This window comes from Camarhynchus parvulus, chromosome 3, assembly GCF_901933205.1.
Source record: "Camarhynchus parvulus chromosome 3, STF_HiC, whole genome shotgun sequence".
Lineage (NCBI taxonomy): Eukaryota > Metazoa > Chordata > Aves > Passeriformes > Thraupidae > Camarhynchus > Camarhynchus parvulus.
In genome coordinates this window covers 72,710,230-72,732,351 of record NC_044573.1, presented here as the reverse complement: position 1 = coordinate 72,732,351, position 22,122 = coordinate 72,710,230, and the positions used below count along the sequence as shown (strand labels likewise).

Below are 22,122 nucleotides of genomic sequence, written 5' to 3'. Positions count from 1 at the left end.
AAGTGATGCAAGAAATATTTCATCAAGAATTACTTAATGGACCACATATTTTACATGAAAAGTGTAAATAATTTGTAAAACCAGTGTTTTGCTAGAGTATCTTTTATCTTCTTAAAGAAAGAAGTCCTCAAATTTAAGATCATACTTTTTAAACAGCTGTAATATTCCCCTGAACACCAAGCTACAGTCAAAAGTGTAAGAAAAATACTTTTTGTATCTTCTTTGCCTCCCAACTTCCAAATTAATTTTCATTTAAAACTATAGAAGGAAAGAAAAACAAAAAAATCAATGTCTACAAAACTAAAAAGAGGCAAATGCATTTAAACTAGGATACAGGAGTAAATGATGATAACAAAAAACTCTGAAGTGCATTAACAATAAGCCTGCATGCACTAACCTGCACCAGCTGCTCTGTGTGTTGATGCAGCTCTTCTAAGATTGGCAGAGTCTGCTCAGCAGTGCAGTGCTCCAGAATACGCTGGATTACTCTACAACCATATGGATGAGTTGAAAGCACAAATACCTTGAAAACAGGATTGCAAACTGAATTAAGCCAACTGAAGCTCACATCCATTGCAATATCGTTGCATTCAAAATGGAACTGAACACACCAATTACTACTAAAAAAAAAGTTTTGTCTGCCCAAACCAGAATTCCATTTCCAGGAAAAGTAAGGAAAATATGACAAAGCAGGTTTTTGTGTGTCAAGGACTCCAGAAAACATACAAGAACCCAAGTGTTCATTACAATGTTTCTAGCCTACATAGCTGCACAGGAAAGCCTGGAAGTATGACCCTTAGGTAATTGCTGTTCAACTTAGAAGCTTTCCTTTTTACTTTCTTTTCAAATTTAAAGACTTTGACACTTATAAAAAGGAATTCAGTAACAGTGGCTGATTTTCACCAATTTCATGTTCCAGTATACACAATAAGCTCCCAGTTACAGATACAAAGTTTGTAAATAACTATTCAAAACAAACAGCCAGATCTTGCTTATTCCTTCTGCTTGCTTCTCCTGAAGCTACATTTGTGATTTGGCAATTAATTACAAAACCTTCATTGTTGGTCAGAACTGAACACAGAATCTTGCATGATTAGGCATCAACTCAAATGCAGGAGAAAATACAAGTAATGTCACATGCGTAACATTTTTCATTTGCCACTTCACATTAGCTACTATTTTCTATATTTAGTTACTTGGTGCTTAGGATGGATGTTCAGTACATAAACTTGCACTTTAGTCAAGGGGCTCTATTTACAGTTTAAAAAATGCATCTCATGTACCTCATACACCCTCATACACACTTTTTGGTGTAAAAACACCAAACCCTAGAACCCTTGGTATGCAATTTAGTACTACGTACAACAATAATTCAGGTATTGCTGTTGTGTAAAATGAGAAAGATATTGTAGATTTTATTAGGAAATACATTTGGCCATCCATTAAAGTAAAATTTAGTTATATAGCCAAGTTAGTAAGATTTTTACTATTCTATTTACAATTCTTCTCAAGACTATAAAAGTACACGCTTGTCTCAGAGGATTAAAATGTTATTTAGCTGCAGCACATTCACTAGCCTGCAGCACAATATCAACCTTACAGTAATAATGTTTTTTTGGAAACAAAACAAAAACCCCAATCTGAAGTAAAATACTACACCCTCTTCACACTAGTCCATATGTAGGGAACAGATTAGTGAATTTCATCACTGCAGTTCCTTAAGGACTAACATTCATTGGGAAACACTGAAAGGCACACGTGCAACAGGAAAGGAAAATGTAATTTTTAAAGAAAAATGTATACTAGAGAGCATGTACGTTATTATTATTATCTAAAAACGGCCCTGCCAAGAGCCGTGAAGGAAATGTGAAATGGTGCTATCACAACACACAAACACAAAGCCTGGGCATGCAAAGTCCCTTTTCTGTATTTATATTACATAAATATTTATTATTATTTATAATACATACAAACATGTCTTTCTAGAGCCTTATCTCCAACAAATTAATTTTTTTACAGCATGTTAACTGCCTCTCCAACAGCTTTTCATGCCATCATTCCCTTTTTCATTCTACTTAAAATAAGCTGAGTGCAAAGTGGCAAATGCTATCTTGTACATGCAAATGATGGACAAAAACCTGCAAATCTTCTGTGAAATCTAAGCAACCTGCAAAGAGGAAATGAACAATTGGCACTACCTGTCCTTTGAATGCATCAATGATGAACTGGAGCGACTGGGGCTGAACACACTCAATGCATTTTTGTACGACGTGGTTTCCATTTTGATCCTTCACACATTTCAGAACATGGCCATCCAGCTCTTTCACCATTTCATTCTGGAAAAACAAAGATTATCCTTGTCTTTATGATGGTATTTCCCCCACCCCACCTTCCTTAAATGGAGAAAAATTTAATTTCATCCTGACTCCAACCTTCATATTCATTGGTGTTAACTGTGTACCTCACTACTTTCATTTAAACAACTATTTCAGCCCCCAGGATATTTCATGATGAAGGGAATAATCATCAATTTAATCAAGTAAAAAGAGGGATACAATAAAAATAAATAAAATGAAAAAAGCATTGTTCTAACTTACAATTACCTGCTGGTCTGGTGAGATTGACTCGAGAGCTTTCTGGATGACACGACAGCCGTACATCTGCAGGGCCAACGGCAGAACGTGACCACGGATGCGTGTTGCTAGGGCTAACTTCTGATCCAGGCTTCCAAACTAAATGGAAATAAATATGCTGTTAACAAATGAAGACATACTGCAGCATGCTGGAATTTACATGTCAGAGTAAGTATTGCCAAGATGTACATGACTGTAACATTTGAATAATTTTTCACTTTGTATTTTGGTGGGGATATTTACCAGAAGCTTTTCTTTTCTAAATGCAACATTTTGTAATATTCCACATCCAGTTCACATACCTGCTATCAAATGCATGACCTTGAAAGACAACAGAAGAAATAATATAGTTTATATTTGCCTGTCTGTAGGAATATTTAAGTTAAATAAACCACTTTTTCAAATAAATTATACCAGCAAACTGATCACAGGTCACTATTATGCATGAATCCAAATCAATTTTCTATCTCAAAACTTGTGTAGTGGATCTCACATCTTGTAAGAGAGGACACAGAAGTGACCAGCTGGACAACCAGCTGGTGTCACAGCAATATTCTTGCAGCACTGCTGAGAATGGTCAAACACCACACCTGCAGTCAGCTCTGAAGAAAGCCTGACCAACAACTTTACCTGCCTACCTATACAGTAAAGTGAGGTCCCCTATTACATGTAAGGTCACATGCACTTTTGTTGAGAAGTGTTCTGCAGAATTAAGATGAAAACACTCAGTTAACAACGATTAACTGTGTATTCATCCACCTTAACATTATGGAAAAAACTGCAAATGATGACCCTTAAGCAAAATCAAGATCTTGTATATCATACGTCAGTGTCACTTTACAGAAGATATTTTGACTGGCTATTAAAAAAGAAGTTAAAATAAATGAGGACATTATTTTATAGATTATTAAAAATTACATTCTTGTTTACAGCAAGTATCTTACTTCTTACTGGACATTTTCCAGCATCACCTTCTTGCCACAAGTCTTTGATATGGCCCTTGATTTAAAGTACAGCATACTAGATACCTTTCCTACATATAACTTTTCCCAGGACACAGGTATTACTTTTTTCTTCTCTCTGCAAGCCAAATCTTGTAATTCTTTGATGAAGCTTTTTTTTTTCACCACATCATTTTTAAGAGAAGACAAATCTGTTTTAAATACTAGTTGTAGTAATATTGGATATATCTTATGATGGATATCCCTTACTCAAAATTCTTCTTCCTCTGTACATTTTATGGGAGTTTCCTCATACACAGCACTGGATGAAGCTCACACAGCTAGTTGAGCGCAAGTGCATTTTCCAGACCATTCTGTACCACGATGTAGTAACCAATAAAAAGCATTTTTCAAATAGTCCCTTTCATCTGCTGAAAGTCTCTCAAGTTCTGCTCAGAGGTCTGTGAAGCCTCAATGTGCATAGTGTTCACCAACATGTGCACCATCAGTGTAAGGAGAAACTGTGTCCATTATGGCAAAAAATACTGGGTACAGAACAGAAAAAACACCTATGCAGAGTTATACACTTGGGTTCTGTGGAAGTCATGTAGAATTCTGCTATGGTCTTACAGAAAGACCAGTTAAATTTAATCAGATTTACAGTACTTCATTTGCATGTCCATCCATACACTTAGTGCTATGCTTACCTCAAAGAACTTCTGTATTACATAGTTTCCAAATACATCAGTCATCAACTGATAGGCAGCTTGCAGGATCTCATTAAATACCATCTGGCGCTCAGCTGGAGTAGCTCGCTCCAGCTTTTGCTGTATAAATCTAAGTGCAAAAAAAAGAACATTATGCTTTGCATCAACAACAGGAAAACCTCTCAAACACTGTTTCAATGAGACACCTCAAAACTCTAAAGAAACCAGTCAACATTTATAAAATTCATTAAAATGAAAGTAGTGCCTCTGCATATAAAAGGATACATTTTAGTAAAATTAAGACTTGAAAACTTTCATTTGAAAAGCGTTAAAGATGAAAAGAATAACAGTAACTAAGTACCTGATGATGTACTGACAAAAACAGCTTTACATTCCAGATGCCACATTTTTTTTTCCTAATCAATGCCTTTTTGATACCTTAATACTTGAGTTTACAAGTCTAGTTATGAGGCGATTTCTACACTGAGAACTTCTACAGGCAGCTAAATTAATACTTCTTTTACAATGAAATTTCTTAGAGAAGGTCAGCCTAAGAGGGCGTGTCCCAATTAAGATGCTTTGAGTTAAGATGACAAGTACCTCATTCAAAAGTTTCATATTAATAAAACAATATCAAAGCACTCAAATATTATTAACTACTCTTATAATAATTACCTAGAACCGTGCTGGTCTTGGGAAAATTCCACAATATGCCCAACAAGGTCCCTTAGCTGAAGGTTAGGGAAACGATTGTTCCTGAAATCTTCCAGCAGCCGGCTGCGTCCAGAAGGCATAATGTCAGACCTGCTGTAGCGGAGGCGCGAAGGAGGGAAGAGCTGGCTGCTGGAGCTAAAGAGGCTGGAGGTGCTCGCCGCACTGCGATACTTGGCTTCGGCTCCGGGGGCTGCAGAAATATAGCGACCACTACCATTTGTCAGTCCTCCTACAAGGAAGCAGCTCTGTCAGTCACAGCCATGAGAGGGAAGTAAGCAACAGCAAAACAGCAAGTGAACTAAAACTACCGATACACCCTGGAGCCAAAGAAAACAACAGTGCTGTCTTGTTATTTGTATTTACCTCATTGTGGTCAGAGGAGTTAGATAGCTTTATCTTGCAATAAATAAAACCATTATCCTCCTCATTTTTATGTGAAGGGCACCAGGAAAAGAAATGTCATTAGAAGAATGTATCAAGGTAGGTAAAGTGAGCACCCACTCAGCCTTACAGAGACTTTAGAACTGGGTGGGCCTTAGGCTTAGTGGGCAGATTTCCACTTCGCAAGTCATACTGGCTTATACCCTTGTTAGTAGTCTTGAAGTTAGCCAATTGTGTCAAAATGGACCATGAAATCTGAACTACCCTTCAGTCCCCTACTGAGATACCTTTCCAGCTTACAGCACATTAAGGGCATTTTTGGGGAGGCATATGTGGTGCCTCTTGCCAGCTGTACCTGTCCTGCAGGTTATTTGATGACTTCAGCATCCTAAGCTTTCAATGTGGTACCTCTCCTCAGCACTAAATATGTCACATTTCCAACCAGGTAACTAAGAATGCTCTACTTAATTATCCCACAACCACAGATATATCAAAGTGAAGCTCCTTTTAGAAACATCAAGTCCCTTCCTCACTGCACAAACACTCTCACTTCATCCTTCCTCACTTTCTAAGAACTGAATTGCCTTCCTGTGTCTATGTCCTGCTCCTGTTTGCTAGTGATTCCACCTACAGCTCCTGTCACTCTACAGTCCTGTGCATGTCTCCTCACACCCTGCTCTCTGATCAGTGTGTGTCACACTGAACTCCCCCAGCATGCCTCTTCTCTCCACTTTACAAAAGGCAGCAATTATCATCAAACACATCCAAAGCATTTTTCCCAACTGCTGGATGATTTTTCAGGGAAATACTCTTACTATACTACAAGCAGAAATACTCAAAGACAATTCCCACATAGAAACCTCAATTCTACTACTAAAACCAAACTAAGGAAAGAAAAAACCAAACACTCCCTGAAAGTATTGACTATGAATTGGAAAAGGAAAGCATTGTGTCTCCCTGTCTAGGAAGTAACATTGTAATTAAAGCCCTTCCAAAGTCAACAGAATAAATATCTACATTTGAATTTAAAACAAATTGCAGTCAGTACGTGCTGTTTGAATGGTGCTCTAGTATAAACTTGACTTTTAAAAAAGGCAAAAAAAAAGGAAAAGGAAAAAAAAAAGAAAAAACCCAGCTGACTGTGCCCTAGCCAATCTTTCATTTGGTTCCAAATATTTATAAGGCCAGGCAACAGCAGTGTTACAGTGGACTGGCAATGTACTGATGGTGAAGTTATCTTTCTCAAAAGGTCAAATTCTAGTACCAGAATCTGAAATGTTAGTGCTCTGCAAGACACATCAAGCATAACATTTATTGCACTTATAGTACTATGCCCTAAAATAGAAATAATTAGTATTTATTTTATAATTATTCAAAATTCTGTGATAAACATCAATAAATACTTTATGTCCCACAATACCTTTTAAAAACTACAAGGTTTTCTCTTAAATTAAAGCCTCTTAATTCTCTACAGCCAGAAAAATAAAATTTTTGTAACTATCGTTTTTAGTTTCCATTGACAAACACTATGGTACTAACAAAAAAACCCCCAAAAAACCACAACAAAACAAAACAAAAAAACCCCCCAACATTCTGCAGGTGAAGCAGTGTGCAGTGATGGTCTGCCATAATTTCTCATCTAGGAATGGATTTCTACAGAAAAAAAAAAAGTTATGCAGCTGAAATGATGGTATTTCTCATGTGGACTATGTAAACATTGCACACCAGTCCAATCCTGGCTCCCCTGAGGGTGCTGTGCAGTAACACTATTTAATATCACGAGAGGGCACCAGAGCCCATCTGAAAGGAACTTACAGGCTACTTTCCTGTTGCAGGATCACTATTACTCCACTGATCACATGCTCAATTCTGTGCCAAAAACCAATAGGGCAGTTTTGATCATATGCTCAGTTAACATACATGGTCATAGAACTGAACATATGAATTAGGAATTGTTTCAGCTTGTTTTTTTTTAACTGAGCCTTCATTTCTTTAAATTAAATGCAACAATTTATCCAGCAACTAAAAGAGAAATTTGGTAGCTTTTAACAAATGTGCTATTTACGTGTAATATGCATTTCCTGCTGAGAATTACTAAGCCTTTTTCAGTCTAATTTGGGAACCATCACTTTTTAAGACTCATAAGACAACTATGCTGCAACTGGGAGGCTCCTGTCTAGCCTGTGAGACTATTTCAGACAATCATGTTAAGCAGGACAATAATACAGGAAGGCTGTACTAAGAAAGCACATCCATTGTGCCCAGAAGAACCTGTGGAACTCAGAAAGCAGAACCTTGTAAAACACTAGATGCTATTATAAAAAAGAGTAATTTAATTAGTAATTAGCTTTTATTTTCACATAACCTTTAATTACAGTAATGTTAGGGCTCAGTGGCAACTCTGCAGATTTGAAAAACAGCAAAACTCCCAAAATAAAGGCATATTGTCTTAGATACTTATTACATGCACATATAATTGTGAGTACAATGGCCTATTTTCTTCACCAAACTAGGAAAGTAATAGCCTATATCTTGTAAGTTATTTGGGGAACATACCCTACTGAATAAAGCACTGAAAAATTCAAGTACTTATTAGACATCAGTATAGCCACACAATTCCAAACTCTTGGGGAATGAAGTGTGCTGTTCGTTCTTCTGATAATCAATTAGCTACCACTTCTGATCTCATAAAACAAAGACCTCCAAAGCACTGAGTAATACTAAGATGGTTTTATGGTTTAATTGAACTTAAAGCCCCATGGCTAATCCACAGGGAGGAAAAGGCAGGGAGATATAAAGGGGATATAGATCATCTAAATCAGAGCCTAAGTTTCAAGGACACAAACCATATTAAATTATTGACTCCTTAACACATTTAGTGTTAAGGAAAACATGAAAAAACATTAAAAACTAGATCCAGGCACATTTATTTTGACAGCATTAGTCTGTTAGTATCAAAGTATTTTTGCAATTATTTCTAATAAAGACAAAAAATAGGTCTACTGCAGAGTAACTTATTTACATGTGTCAGCAGTTTTTTCTAGTAACACACATACATGTATGTAAATGCTTTAAACTTAATTTCTATTAAGTATTTGTTCATCTGTTGAAAAAGTAGCTTCAGCTCATCCTAAGCTTAAAGTTTCATCTTCATATAGAAAACAGAATTACACAGATCTATGTATATTTCAGGAATCAATGCATGTGTTTATAATGATTGGCTCCCTGCAGCCCTACAGAGGAGGGGCACGGCTGAGGCAATGCAAAGCTCCCCACACTGCCTTGCCAAGGGGCCTTTACTCTTACCCAGAATGACCATCTCTAAAGGTGAAACAGCAATCCCAACTGCTAATAAGACTGCCTCCCAACACACAGGAAACAATTACCTCCAAAAGCCCAGATTTTAGAAATCCTACTCTACACCAGAACTCTATTCTTAAAATGCTGCAATGTACCATCAAACAGGGTAAGGACTACCAATCTAAAAGGATTTTTTATGACAATGGAAAAACACTTCCTCTTGCAGTTCCTTGTACTTGGGAGTGAAAGGGTAGTTCAAATTCATGACCTTACTGCTCCAGCTGATTACAGTAAAGAAGCAGTTCCAGACAACGGACAAATCCCTTCAAATACAGGAAAACTGACACTAGCACAAAATCATTCACACATTCCTACTTTAGGATGTTGGATAAAAGTTGGTGAGAAGAGATAAAAACAGCAAAATATCACAAATTTCTTGTAAAAGGGAAATTGTTCTTTTAAGCTACAAATTGCAGCAGTGTCTGACAAAGGGGTTATAAAACCATGCACCCTTTCCCAGTGTAGTGCTCTAGATTCTGGTAGCTGAAACAGGAGCAACCGAGTTTGATGCCCATTTTAAAACAAGAGTTAAACTTAGTTGAACCTGTTGATATAAGCAGGCAGGACAAGTTTGGAAGGTGGAGGGAGAGCTGCATTTGACAGGCATTATCAGAATACCAATGGAAACTGCATGCAGACATGAACTTACAATGTTGTTCTACTCTGAAAAGTGACTACAGGATAACCATACCCCTTATTAAAGTACACTCCCTGTTTGATTTCAGGTGTAATTTCTCACTTGGTGAGAAACCTTTGATTTTTTTATTTTTTGTATGTGAGAACAAAACATGCTTCCAAGAGTGGTTGATGAACACACCAGAATAAATATAACAAGACAGACAATTAACTGCAGAAATAACCTTAAACTCTTAGATGGTACACTTTGAATGCAACTGTGCAAAAATATGGCACAGGGCAGAAAGGCTAAAAAAGATTACTGTATTTTTCTGCATTTTTTCTGAAAGAAAATATCCAGAAGTCTTCCATTTCCAAATTTCAGGCTGATTTTGTAATATAGCAAAAAGTTTTTATCAGTAATCAAGGTCCACTTCATTTGGATGATGAAGAGGACACATGGAAGCCAACAAGGTTGTGTCAATTTTCAGAGTACAACTGTATATTCTGGCAGTTACACACTGATCTAGTACATGATTTTAACAAGCTATTAGGCTTAGTTGACACTGCCAAACAGTTCAAAATGGGTCAAAGTCAGTACTTAACAATTTCTGCTGACAGAGGCAATTCTCTGTGCTGATCACAGCCTATTTTCTCAGAACTGAAAAAAAGTCTTTTAACATTTATCAAATGTGAAACAAACAAAACTTTGAATGTTTTAAATTTTAGATAATGCCTTCCAAAATTTGGTTTAAGTATAGTTTTCAGCAATATGAAAACTATGGTGAGAGTACTTTGAAAAGAAAGAAAGAAAAAGATTTCCATGATAACCCCATTGTCAGATGTTCAGAACTTTCTCAAAAGCCTCCATTTGGGCTGAAACTTTCCATGCTTGGTCTCAGCCCAAAGGTGCACTTTGTAGACCTGAAAAAGGAAAAAAGGTAAGTAAAAAAAAATAAAACGTGCTGAAACATCCCCTTGCCCAGTTTTATTTCGGGTATTCAGCACTTAACCTTGAAGGGGATACTGTACTGCAAATGTAATATATTTTAATTATTTATCCATCCTTGTTATACAAATCACTCATACTTTTTTCACTAAAGGTGTATTATGGTAGGCATTTAAAAATTTTGTTTCTGTTTTATTTGCACTAAGAGGTATAGGGGATTATGCTGCCTATTGCAAGCATGGAACTGTGCACTGAACAGTTACTGGAGCAACTGACAACTCAATCTTGAATTAAATCCAGTTCCACTGTATTATTTTAGCATCTAAATTAAATGACTGCAAATATTCGCAGCAGAAAAGAAAAACTGTACTAGGTAACCTCAGGTTAGAGGCATTATCTTCTAAATATACTGTATACTGTGGTGGGGTTTCTTTAGATCCTTTATTTTTTTAAACTTTTTTTTTTTAGAAAGGTTGAGCTCCCATGTTATCTTACTAGCCAAAAAAAACCATCTGAGAAATTATGTTCACCATTCCTTAAAAAATACATCTGATAACAGAGAGCCACCACTAACAATGCCTTTGCTACTTCTTTGACAAATGTTTTTTTTGTCTCCTTCCATCAGTCTGGTGATAAATTACTGTCTTCCTAGCAAAGTAATTGGGCCATGAGGTTGACTGATTCGAAATCACCTTTCAATACATTTTACATTGAGAGAGAGCACTGCTCACTTTTCTACTTTATCATGGCAAGGGGCATTAATGAAAGTCACTTCACTGTTAAACATATCATCTAAAATGTCGTTAAAGTGGCAACACAGTGGAGGAGAAACAAAAATAATGCACCTTTGCTTGTCATACTGTGGAAACATAATAGAAAAAGGATCAATAATTCTTACTGGGCTCCTACAAGGGAAGAAAATCAGTTGTTGGCCCAATACTGCCAAAAAGCTGAGTGCCCTCCACTGTCAAATCAATGAGCATCTGAACGTGCTCTTCACCATCAGGAATGGCCCCTCTTCATTACAAAACTGTTTAACAGCAAAGGTAACGTGACATCTCTTATGCAACATATATTTTACACATAGAAATACATACACACATACAAACAAAAAGTGTTTTTTTGGTTTTTTGTTTTTGTTTTTTTTACCTAAATGCAAACTGGATGAGGATCCATGTGATGAAAGTGATGGCGGTGGCGTAAGTGAATGTCCTGGCGTTTGGCTTGGCAGAGGCATGCCTATTGGACTTGGAGAGGAGGAAAATCCCAGACTATTGTAAAATGGCTGCCCTATGGGTGCTAGGCTGCTACTAGATCTTTTGTACAAGTCAGAGCTAGTAGATAGAGAATCTCTCCTTGTGGCACTACTACTTGCAGAACTGCCAACTGAAGAAGAAATAAAAAGACCCTAATTACACAGTGTCAACTGAATAAAACCTATCCCCAACTACAGCTGGGCAACAACAGATGCGATCACAATAATTACAGCAATCGTTATGACAAAGACAATCACTGTGATAACCACACATGCTTTTAAGTAAATCTAAGTGGGTATAAACATTCCACTGGCAAATAATTGCACCTATGTCCATGTCTTTCAACATTTCACACTAGACTTCTCACAGTAATATTGCAGTACTCTCTTTTGAATGCCTGACTTCAGGCTTTGGGACAAATATGGAATTTAGAAGATTAGATTACACTGTCACTTTATTGGATAAATTATTCTAAAAATATTGCCGCTAAATTATTTGATAATTTTTTTTCCACCATAAATTATTAGTCAGACAGTGACACTCATTTCAGGAAAAAGTCTAGAGGAAATTTGTTGTTGTTTAAGGGTTCACAAAATAATTTATATTGATGTTCAGCTGTTTCTGAACTTCCTTGTTTGCGAACCCCTGACCTGTAGGAAAAAATGACTACTTTAAATTCCCTATGAGACTTATGGCTCTCAAAGAAGTGTTTTGAAAAGATATTATAAAGAGGGAATAGGCCAAGAAAGAAGATGAGAAGCACAGCAGAGATAGCAAAATTAAGTGAGAAATTAAAAACGTGATTTTACTGCTATCAGTGTTTCTTAAAGTCAAATCAGACTAGAGGCTTTGCATAACAGTGTATTAGTGAAGGACTGGTTATCCTGCACAGCAGCGTTCAGCAGGGCGATGAGCAGTCTAGGACAAATTAGGAGAACAATAAAAAGTTTTTAGAAATGTTAAATTCTAGTATCTGCTGCATACTAGTGAAGTATTAAATTAGAGTGCTGTTTTAAACATTGAACATTATTATTATCATGAACCAAATGAAGATTATGGATATTTTAATAATGAATATCTTTCCTCAGCTGAATTTGGAAAATTGATTACAACTATTGACTATTTCAACTTAAAAAGGAAAGGTCACAATTTTTACTTCCATCACCTTTGTCCTTTTCAAGTACTTTCCTACTAAAGCTGGCGGCATGGAACAATATAAAGGTCGCCTGAAACTTTCCATTTTTAAGACACTAATTTGTTTTCTCATAACATTAACAACTTGGCTAATATTTTCAGGGCAGGAACTTGCTTGGACAAAATTTTTAACAGAACTTTTGTCTAAATACTGCCATTTCAGAAATACTGGCAAAGAAAGGTGCTTTATCTTTACCAAAACAATCTAGCTACCTCTTTGAGAAGTTGATGCTTTCATGCACTCAGACCAAATATGCCAGCAACAGGAGACCTTTATTTTCACACTCTTAGACTGGACTAAAAATCTTTGCAAAACACAGTTCACCCAAGTTCAGCACAGATCTGCTACAGACTCATAGCTGAAAACTTAAACTCCTGACCGTACACAGCACATCTGAGATGGTTGATTAAGGTTGTGCCTGCAATTGAACTTGTGTATCATGTCAAAAACAGACTTTGAAACTGCTGTCCAAGATTCCACCTTGTGTTGGAAAGGCCCATGAGGCAATGAGGAAAGGAAGTTTTCTATTTCAAGTGGCAGGGAGACAAATGCCAAACACAAGAAGTAGACTAGGGAGAGGGGAAAGAGAAAAAAGGAAACCAGAAGGAAGCGAGAAAGGTAAGACAAAGGAGCCAACAAAGAGACTGCAAGAAAAAGTGGCAAGCACTTTCAGTGGGACTGAGGATGAGAAGAAAGCGGATCTGAAGAAAAGTTAGGCTGAAGAAGGTGTATGTGACTGTGGGGCAAAAAGACTGAATAGTAAGCTGATGATGGGAACATCACACAGTACAAGTAGAAACAGAAACATACTTAGGAGGGAAGCAGGAGATAAATGTTGCCTGGAAACTGGGAAGGAAGACATACTAGAGGAGAAACCAGAAGGAAAAGATACTGGACTAACTATGCAAGGAGACTGAGAATAAGAAACCAGAAGAGCAAATTAAGGCAACAGTTGAAAGAAATCTCAAGCTCTGAGACCAGTTCTATAGGCTCTGGCTCAGTGAACCATATCAATGTTAATACAATGCTACATGATGGACTGCCATTTTCCATCTTTCAGCGTTTCTTATTCGGCTAAATTACTGCAGCTTAACAAGTTACCACAAAGCAGCTGAGCTGCATTTTCACACACAAAACAAGCAAAGCTCACAAAACCCAGAAGATAAGTTGCATTAGCTTACTCCTCTTCCCCCCTCACTATCTAATCCAATTCCTTTACAGTTGTTACAAGCCAGAAGGCGGCATCTGGAAAGCTGCCACAGTTGATCTAATTCTTGGCTACCTGTTAAGCTGCAGTGACTTATCACCATGTACCTAAACCTTTAAAATGGAGTATGAATAACTTTATTATAAAAGAACAGAGACTGTGAGTACATACAGTCATTTATATGGTATGTTTCCTGCTTTCAGCTGTTACTTTGTTCAGTCATTCAAGCTAGAACATGCTCACCTTCACATTTTTTGCAGCTATTTTTGCCCCCTGCAAAAACTGAAAACATAAGGGCAAAATGTGTTTTGCCATCTATCAGTCTTCATGGCTATATTTTAACTGAAATTCAACATTTTCAACACACTGATGGGAGTCACAAAGAAGCTGAAACCATGGCACATAAAAAATTAAACTTTCAATTTGCCTCAATATGCATGAATACCACTTGTTTAAGCGCTCATCTGTGTAACTCAATTCATATATACACACAGGCCAGAATTCTAAAAAAATAAATAAATAATCAGGAAGCATTTTTTAAGTGGCTATTAGGGCAAGTACAATTTATACTTGGCAGAAGGGCACTCTCAATATACTTTTATTCTAATAATACTACTAAAAATATTTCAGGTTTAGATAGCACCTTTCATCAGCACTTCTCAAACTGCAAAAGCATAGGGTTCCTGCTTCCCTGTGTAAACTACCATGCCAATTAAATCACCCTGGATACTGCTCCAAGATTTCAGCATGTGCTCTCTGTGCTGAGGGCTTTGGATAAAGCTCTGTAACTGACCTTTGCTACAAGAAAAAGGCTTAATCTCCTGTGCCAGAAAAAGCTATGCTGATTTTCTTAAGTAGATACACAACTAAAATTTGTGTTCTATGGAGGTTCTTCAGATAATGCAGGATAAAAACTTTTATGACTTATATCTATTCTATCTAGAGACCTTAAATAGTTGCATGGTATTAAATATATATATTTATTATGACTATCTACCACTGTAATGAAACTGTCCCTAGAGTGAAACACAGCTGCTAAGGATTCACTGAAACCTTACAAATAGCTCAGGACAAATTATATTATGTAATATTGGATAGCACAATTTTGTAAATAAAATTACCTTGCTGTAAATTAAGGAAAAATTAGGAAAACCTACACTACTGAATAGCCTCAATTTTTTTTTTTAATTGAACATGGGATGTTTCAGGTCTCCTCTTTAAAATCAAATACTGGACAGGGTCAGTGTAAAAAACTGATTTTGGACTTCCTAGCATTAGTTTTGTTAAAGTAAATAATTTTTCTGATTATTTTATGAAAATTAACACTGAGAAAAAAACTGTGTTGGTATGCAACATATTTGATGTCACTAGTCACACAGTTACCAAAGAACTACCATGATTTAACACTGAAAGGTGTGCTTTTCCTTCTGTTTTTTCTCCCCCATATATTAGGCCATTTTGTAATTTTATAAAAGTTGCTTTCTTTAGCGCTAGTTTTCCTTAATTTTGCAAAGAATTATGTTAGAGTGCATAAAATTCCCCCAATTTCTACCCATTTGCAAGATACGCAAGATCAAACATGCTCCCCTGATTTCATTAAAATAATATTAGTAATAAGAAGCAATTCAGTGCTGTAAACTTAGAGATTAATAGCAAAAGGCGATTTCTTAAAAAATGTTTATCTTGCTTTACTAAAACTGAATTTGAAATATAAAAAACCTACCTTGCATGTTTAAAAACTGTGAATATGAAATTTCTGCTTTAGAGCAGAAATGTGACAGAATGATTTTTTTTTTTTAATGCAAACAAGTTGGTAATATTTAGGAGTATCTGTTGAAATAATTAAAGGCCCCAAACAACGCACAGAACTATTTAGCTTAACTGTATCCAAGATTAAACCTGCTAGAGCTAACAAGGACTATTCTTTAGTATTAGGTATTTTTGTTTTATAAATCCTTAAAAAAAGTTATGGAAACAAGCACTTTGATATTAGATCAAATTTAGAAAGTCATATGCTGTAAGAAAATTAGGAATTTTTCTGATATCATTATTAAAACAAAAGAATGTGTATCTTCACTATCATCAATTGTTACTTTAACCACAGAATGAAGACTTTCTTGAAAACAAAAGCAGCTTACAGAAACAGTAACAAACTTCTGGGGCACAGTTCAGTGATCAGTATGGAAAAGGATTTTGGAGATTCCTGTGACTACAAGATATTGTTCAAAAATGCATCTTCTATACAGAACCCAAGTGAATTTTAAAAACTTCTTTTATTTCTCCCTCTAATTTGCTTTAATCTTATATAACCTATTTTTGCATTCTTTTTAGAAATGTATGTATATATATGATGCCTGATACAGATACAATTTTTTTGCTTAGCACAAAAGTCTCACAGAATGTCCTCGCTATATTAACAACCTACCTGATGAGCCAAATCCACCAAGTGCAGAGCCGATAGCTGCTCCTAAAGAGCTGCTACTTCCAAAGCCAAGAGATGTGCTTCCTGGTTGGCCAGGACCATGTGAAAAAAGGGAACTGCTCTGGGAGTTATTGGTCAAAGAGTTACTGCCATAAAATGAATTGGATTGTAGGCTACTATTTGTTTGCTGTTGCTGTTGCTGTGGCTGGGCACCAAGTGGCCGAAATAGACCGTTCGTGGCTCCCGCGAGATTGTTTGCTGTTCCTCCAGCTGAAGCAGCTGCAGCTGTAAAACACATGTTTTCAATCACAATTACTCTCTTGAACATTTCTGACTGAAAATGGATTATTCAGAACTAAATTGTATTTTCTTGAAGCCCTCTTAAAACAAGCAGAAATTCACATATTAAAGGACTAAGAGACTTAATAGTATTATACAATCTTAATTACTCAAGGAAAAAGGGTGAAGACAACACATGTTTTAGGCTAATCAAGGCTGCAGAACTGTTAATGTAATTGAGGGAATTTCCAGTGTAAACATATAAGACATTACTGTTTACTGAACTTTTTATATCCAAAATTGCAGTGGCAGAATTGCAGCTAAGAGTCAAAGACATCTTCAGCTACTGTCAGAAGCAAGTTCTGCACAGAGAAAGAAGCTGATAGATTAACTTAAAATCTAATTTTCTGAACATTAAGTTAATTAATCCAGGGTTAATATTCTAGATTTTAATTTAACAAATGAAATAAATGGTTCAGTAAAGTAATACTAGATCTTACAACTGGTAAAAAAGAAGGAAACTAGAGAGTTTTGATAAAACGAATTCTCCTCTTTTGCTTTCCATTCTATACATAGCTTTCTTGCCACATTTTTCAGGAGAAAAGAAGTATCATGAGAAAAGCATAGCAAGATTCCAGAGCAGTCCATCTTCTGCCAGGCCGAAGCAATGAAATGATGCTACCTAGAGGACACCATTTAGGGGATTGATGAGAAAGAAGTGCATGTTATAATGCATGGGGAGAGGAAGGAGAAAATGTTCCTATCTGACAAGTAACATTTGGAAAAACATGCCTGTGTATGTATGGGAAGAGGACTGTAAATTCCAATTAAAAATGGAAAATCCCATCTGTGAGAAAGAACAGAAGACAGAATAAAAAAGCAAGCATGCACAGTATATCCTTTACAACTAGAAAACTTCACAGATGCACAGAAAAACACGATGTCAAATATTAATCAACATTACTGTTAAGATTCAGTAGAGAAGTGAAAGAAACCTCTGTGCAGGATTAAATAGTTACCTGCTTGTGCTGCGGCAGAACTGATTAGCACAGGAGTTGAGGCCACCAATCTGACTGGTGCGCCAAGGCCAGTTCTCGCTCCAGGGCCTACGACTAAGGCACCAGTCTGATCGTAATAGGCAGTGGGAGCCAGCACCTGGTAACCTGCACCACACAGGAGACAAGGATCAGTGCTACACACAGGCTCACACAGCCAGCATTTCCTCTCTCCTTGAAATATTCTAACCACAAACTACAAACCAGCATTTCTGCCACAGTCTCTGAATATCAGCTGGACATCAAAGCAAACGCAATAAAGATCATAAAATACTGGGAGATAAAATAAGATTTAGAAAGGCTTCAAGTTATTTTTTACAACAAAAATAACTGCTAAGATTAGTAGTCTAAAGTTGAACTTACTGTCAAGGTCAGTTTCTAACACCATAGTGAGAAGGTACAGGTACAACACAACCGGCAGATTTGGACCATTGTCAAATCAATTTCTTTCAGTAGTTTAAAATATTTTTCTCTTGTACTCCTTTGCACATGGAGAAGCTCTTGAGACGAGTACAATTAAAAGGCTAAGCTAAACACAAGTCTGGCAATTCCACACATTGCCTAACCACACCTAAAGTCCATCTGCAAAAAACACATTAGGAAAGGAATGCTGTGTGTGCAGGAGTACCTTGGACCAGCCAGTTTCACAGGAATAAAAAAGACTGTAATCCAAGCATAACACTTCATTCAGTTGACAGTTAAGAACTGGAATTGATGAAGAAAGGGAGGAGGAGTTGAAAAAGGAGAAAAGCAAGCAGTTGGAAAGAATACAGGATACAATATATGAATGAAGAAAAGCAAAAGATCCAAAAGAAAGCCAAGCAAAAAAACCCCTTTATTTAGAACAAGAGCAAGAGAATTAATTTTAAAGCTCTTGACACTTTATCGTGAAGTAGATGAATTGGAATAAGAATTCCTAAAAATGGAAGACAAGCTACAATAATCTAAGAAAGGGTGCTGATATTTAAAACACAACAATTTCTAGTTGTTAGGTTGAGTATTCTTACGAAGCAATGAAACAAAACCCAATGGAATTTCAATATTCCTCCGATGTTCAAATATATACTAACACTATTAAGAAAAAAGACAAGATTGCAAAAGTCACACATCTATTTTTGTACATGTAAGAACAAAGATTTTGCATTCTATTTTAAGTCAGCTGTTCCCATCAGTCGCCTTGTATGTTCAGAACTAGGTCTAGCAGATTTCTCTCTGAAATACATATGGACCTGAACATAACTGGACCTCTGATTTAAGGTGAGTACCACAATCACCAGCCTTCCAAGTCATATTTTCTCATCCTCAATTTCTAGAACATCTCTAATCTCCTCTGCCTAGATACAATCCAAAAAAAGAGCTGGAAACATCATCTGCCTTCTGGCCTGGTGGTTGCAGTGCTCTGCAGGGAAGATGGATACACAGGTCCAAATTCTCACACACTAAGAAAATATGAAGGAGACTCAGGTAGCACTGAACAGGACAAGAGCAATGAAAATCCAGATTTTTAGGTTCAATTCACAGTTCTGGAAGTGAATGCATTATACTCCTTATGAAAAATCATCATTGCTCTAATTCTAAACCTGTTTGTTCTCACTGCTCACTACTCGCTTTGCATTCCAGGCACATCTACCTTCTCTTTCCCACCAACAGCACAAGAAGATAGTTGCCCTCCATATCATTTGTCTGAAAATCTGGCCAGTTAAAACCAACCAAAACAGGTTCTTACACTTGAACTAGATAGAAATACTTTGCTAGAGGTGCCACTGCCTCTTCCACCTACAAAAATGTGCTCTGCTCTACCCCTTCCTACTACTAAGAAAAGTTGCTACATTCCCAAGGTAGGGAAAGGTGACAAACTATTGTCTGTTTTACTGTAGTTCTGCAGATAGCACAAAATATGAGATTAGTGACACAGTACAAAAGCTCATTATAATAACACATGTTCCTGCACACATTAGCAATGTTTAATTACTAGCACCTACATAATTTCTGCTTCTACTCATAGCAGGTTGAACTGATAACAACATGTTGGTTCTGCTGTTTGTTCCTGCTGTATCTTATAAAACCACTCTTTCAGAACCCAGAACTGGGTAATGCTTAGCAGTATTTACTCTGCCCACCTACCCTCTTCAAATGCACAAACCTATGGATAATGCTGTAACTGCTGAAGTATAACTGCATAAAACACCCACTGGTTTTATGTTTACACCCTTCCACTCATCTGAAGCTAACATACCGCTTTTTATATGACTTCAAGCCCACAATGTAAACAAGCCTATTTTCCAATGCAAAATACCTGGAGGGGGGCAGGGGAGATAACTTACACTTTCCATAAATTAAATTTACTAAAATTAATACTAATGCATTATTATCTAATTAATATTAGATTTTCTAAAATAATTTACTCATATGACTGCTAAATTAAAAAACTGAAGAAATTTGCCCTTGCTCTTTACATTACAAGATATCCAAGCCCTCTTGATACTTCCCTACCATTATATGAACTTGTGATCCACCCGCAAACAGCACATTTAAAATAAGTAATGATAAGCAAGGTCAACAGCATCCAGATAGTGCCACAGAAGGTTCAAGATATGAATGAGAACTGATGGGTTCATTTCTGTTCCCAATTTCCGAAATACATTCTGAACCAAAATAGGCCTCAGCTTTCTACTGAAATCTACCACAACAAAGCAACGTAGGACTGGCTATTTGTGAAATTTCTAAAACCTTGCTAAGTGAATCTGCAGCCTCAAAGGTATAAAATTTTTTGCTTTGATATCAAAAATAAAATTTCAGAGACACCATCCAAGATCAAATTAAGTAACTGAAGAAGAGCTCTCACAACAAACATAGAGGTTCTCCTTTCCTTTCCACTATTCCACAAATTGTGCCTCGTTCCAGAAAGCTGAGCACAAATCTAGAAACTTCCCCTGCCCTCTCTCTTACCAGAGATAAGAGGTGATGACTTGGCAGATCTCCTCCCTAATTCCCTCTCTTCCTGTTTCAGTTTTTATTACCTTCCATCACATCATCATCTCTCCCCGTGGCTGTGCAATTTCCCCTCAAAATTAACAATTATCAATCTTACTTCAGTGCCTTCATATTCAAGTTCTCTGTGGTGTTCCCATGCAGTGAGAAAACTAAAACATACTGTTTCCTGATCATTTCCCAATCACACCTTTTATTTTAGAGTTCAATTGCTCTATCTATACTTACTGTCTCTGTATCAGCAGGGAATGTGAAAGTAAACAATCTAGTTTAAAACTATGGTCTTTTGACGAAATGATTTCTAAACGTTTCCAGAAACCAGAGACTCTGAAAAACTTTCTGATTCTTAGCACACAAACCTTGAATATACCTAAAGAATGAGAGGAAACGAAATCTGTTCTCTTGGCTCATGCACCTCATCCTTAGTACTGCCCTTATCCATCCAGCAGTGCAACTTCCCTCAGTGATGACATCCAAATATATGCCAGTTTGTCAGTTGTCTCTACACAGTTTAACAGCTGTGACACTCCTTACTGCCAACTCAATTATCTGCTCCTTTTAAAAATGCCATCCTCTACCCTCCCCAATTCTCTTCGTCCAAACCTGAACCCCTATAACCTTTTGCATGTACTGATGAAGACATGCTCAGCCTTATCTCTGCACATCCTCTCACAAATCAAATTCAGAACTTACTATCCAGCCAGTAACCCATTTATACTTTCTATAACCACTGTAACTTTGCCTATACTGTATATCTGCCACAATGAAATCTGACTTCTATTTCATACTTCCCACTGCAATGTCACACTTCAAATTCCTCTAGGTAATAAAACCAGAAAATGCTATGCCAATGGACAGAAATTGTTGATTTTAATGCTTTTTACTTGGGTGTTTTTTCCCAGACTACTCACTTTACATGTCCACCTGCAAGCCAGATGCACCATGATAGCTTTACTGTGTGAGCCCCATAAAACCAAGTTGTATCTGACCTAGTCAGTGCAGTCAGTGGAGCCTCTGGTGGGATTTGGCTGACCTGCTGTTACAGACATCTATTTCTGGGTAAGCTGAGCAGCTCTGCAGTCCCTTTACAGCAACTGCACAAGGAAGATCTCCACTGACTCCTTAAGACAGCTGAAGTCTCAAGGAGGCTCCTGAAGTCTCAAGGAGGCTCCTGACTTTGGATGATTAAGCCAAGTCCAGAAGCTGCCTGTGATGAGAACTGGTTTTATTGATAAGCAGAATGTATACTAATTGCCCTATGAATTTGGGAATACCCTCTGATACTTTCTTGCACACATATATTAAGGCAGAAACACTCTGTTTTTTAAGAATCTTTGTTATTGAATGACTTGCTCAATTAGGATAGGAAGAATTTAAAATGGTATTGTGTAACTTCAATGCAAAATGCATTTCACAT

The 22,122-nt window shown here is 36.8% G+C and overlaps 1 protein-coding gene across 6 annotated transcripts in view; it reads right to left on the bottom strand.

Annotated features, from left to right (window-relative positions):
* The window catches only part of PUM2 (pumilio RNA binding family member 2), a 69,219-nt gene that overhangs the window by 5,770 nt on the left and 41,327 nt on the right, over positions 1-22,122 (bottom strand). For 3 of the 6 annotated variants that reach the window (XM_030946081.1, XM_030946079.1, XM_030946080.1), the window contains exons 11-18: positions 17,679-17,822; positions 16,384-16,665; positions 11,450-11,686; positions 4,957-5,224; positions 4,282-4,411; positions 2,598-2,732; positions 2,199-2,336; positions 398-523 (exon numbers count right to left, since the gene is read on the bottom strand). In XM_030946081.1, coding sequence (XP_030801941.1) covers positions 398-523; positions 2,199-2,336; positions 2,598-2,732; positions 4,282-4,411; positions 4,957-5,224; positions 11,450-11,686; positions 16,384-16,665; positions 17,679-17,822 — 1,460 coding nt within the window. The remainder of the gene's footprint in view (positions 1-397; positions 524-2,198; positions 2,337-2,597; positions 2,733-4,281; positions 4,412-4,956; positions 5,225-11,449; positions 11,687-16,383; positions 16,666-17,678; positions 17,823-22,122) is intronic. The other 3 variants (XM_030946082.1, XM_030946083.1, XM_030946084.1) reach the window with 3 other exon arrangements.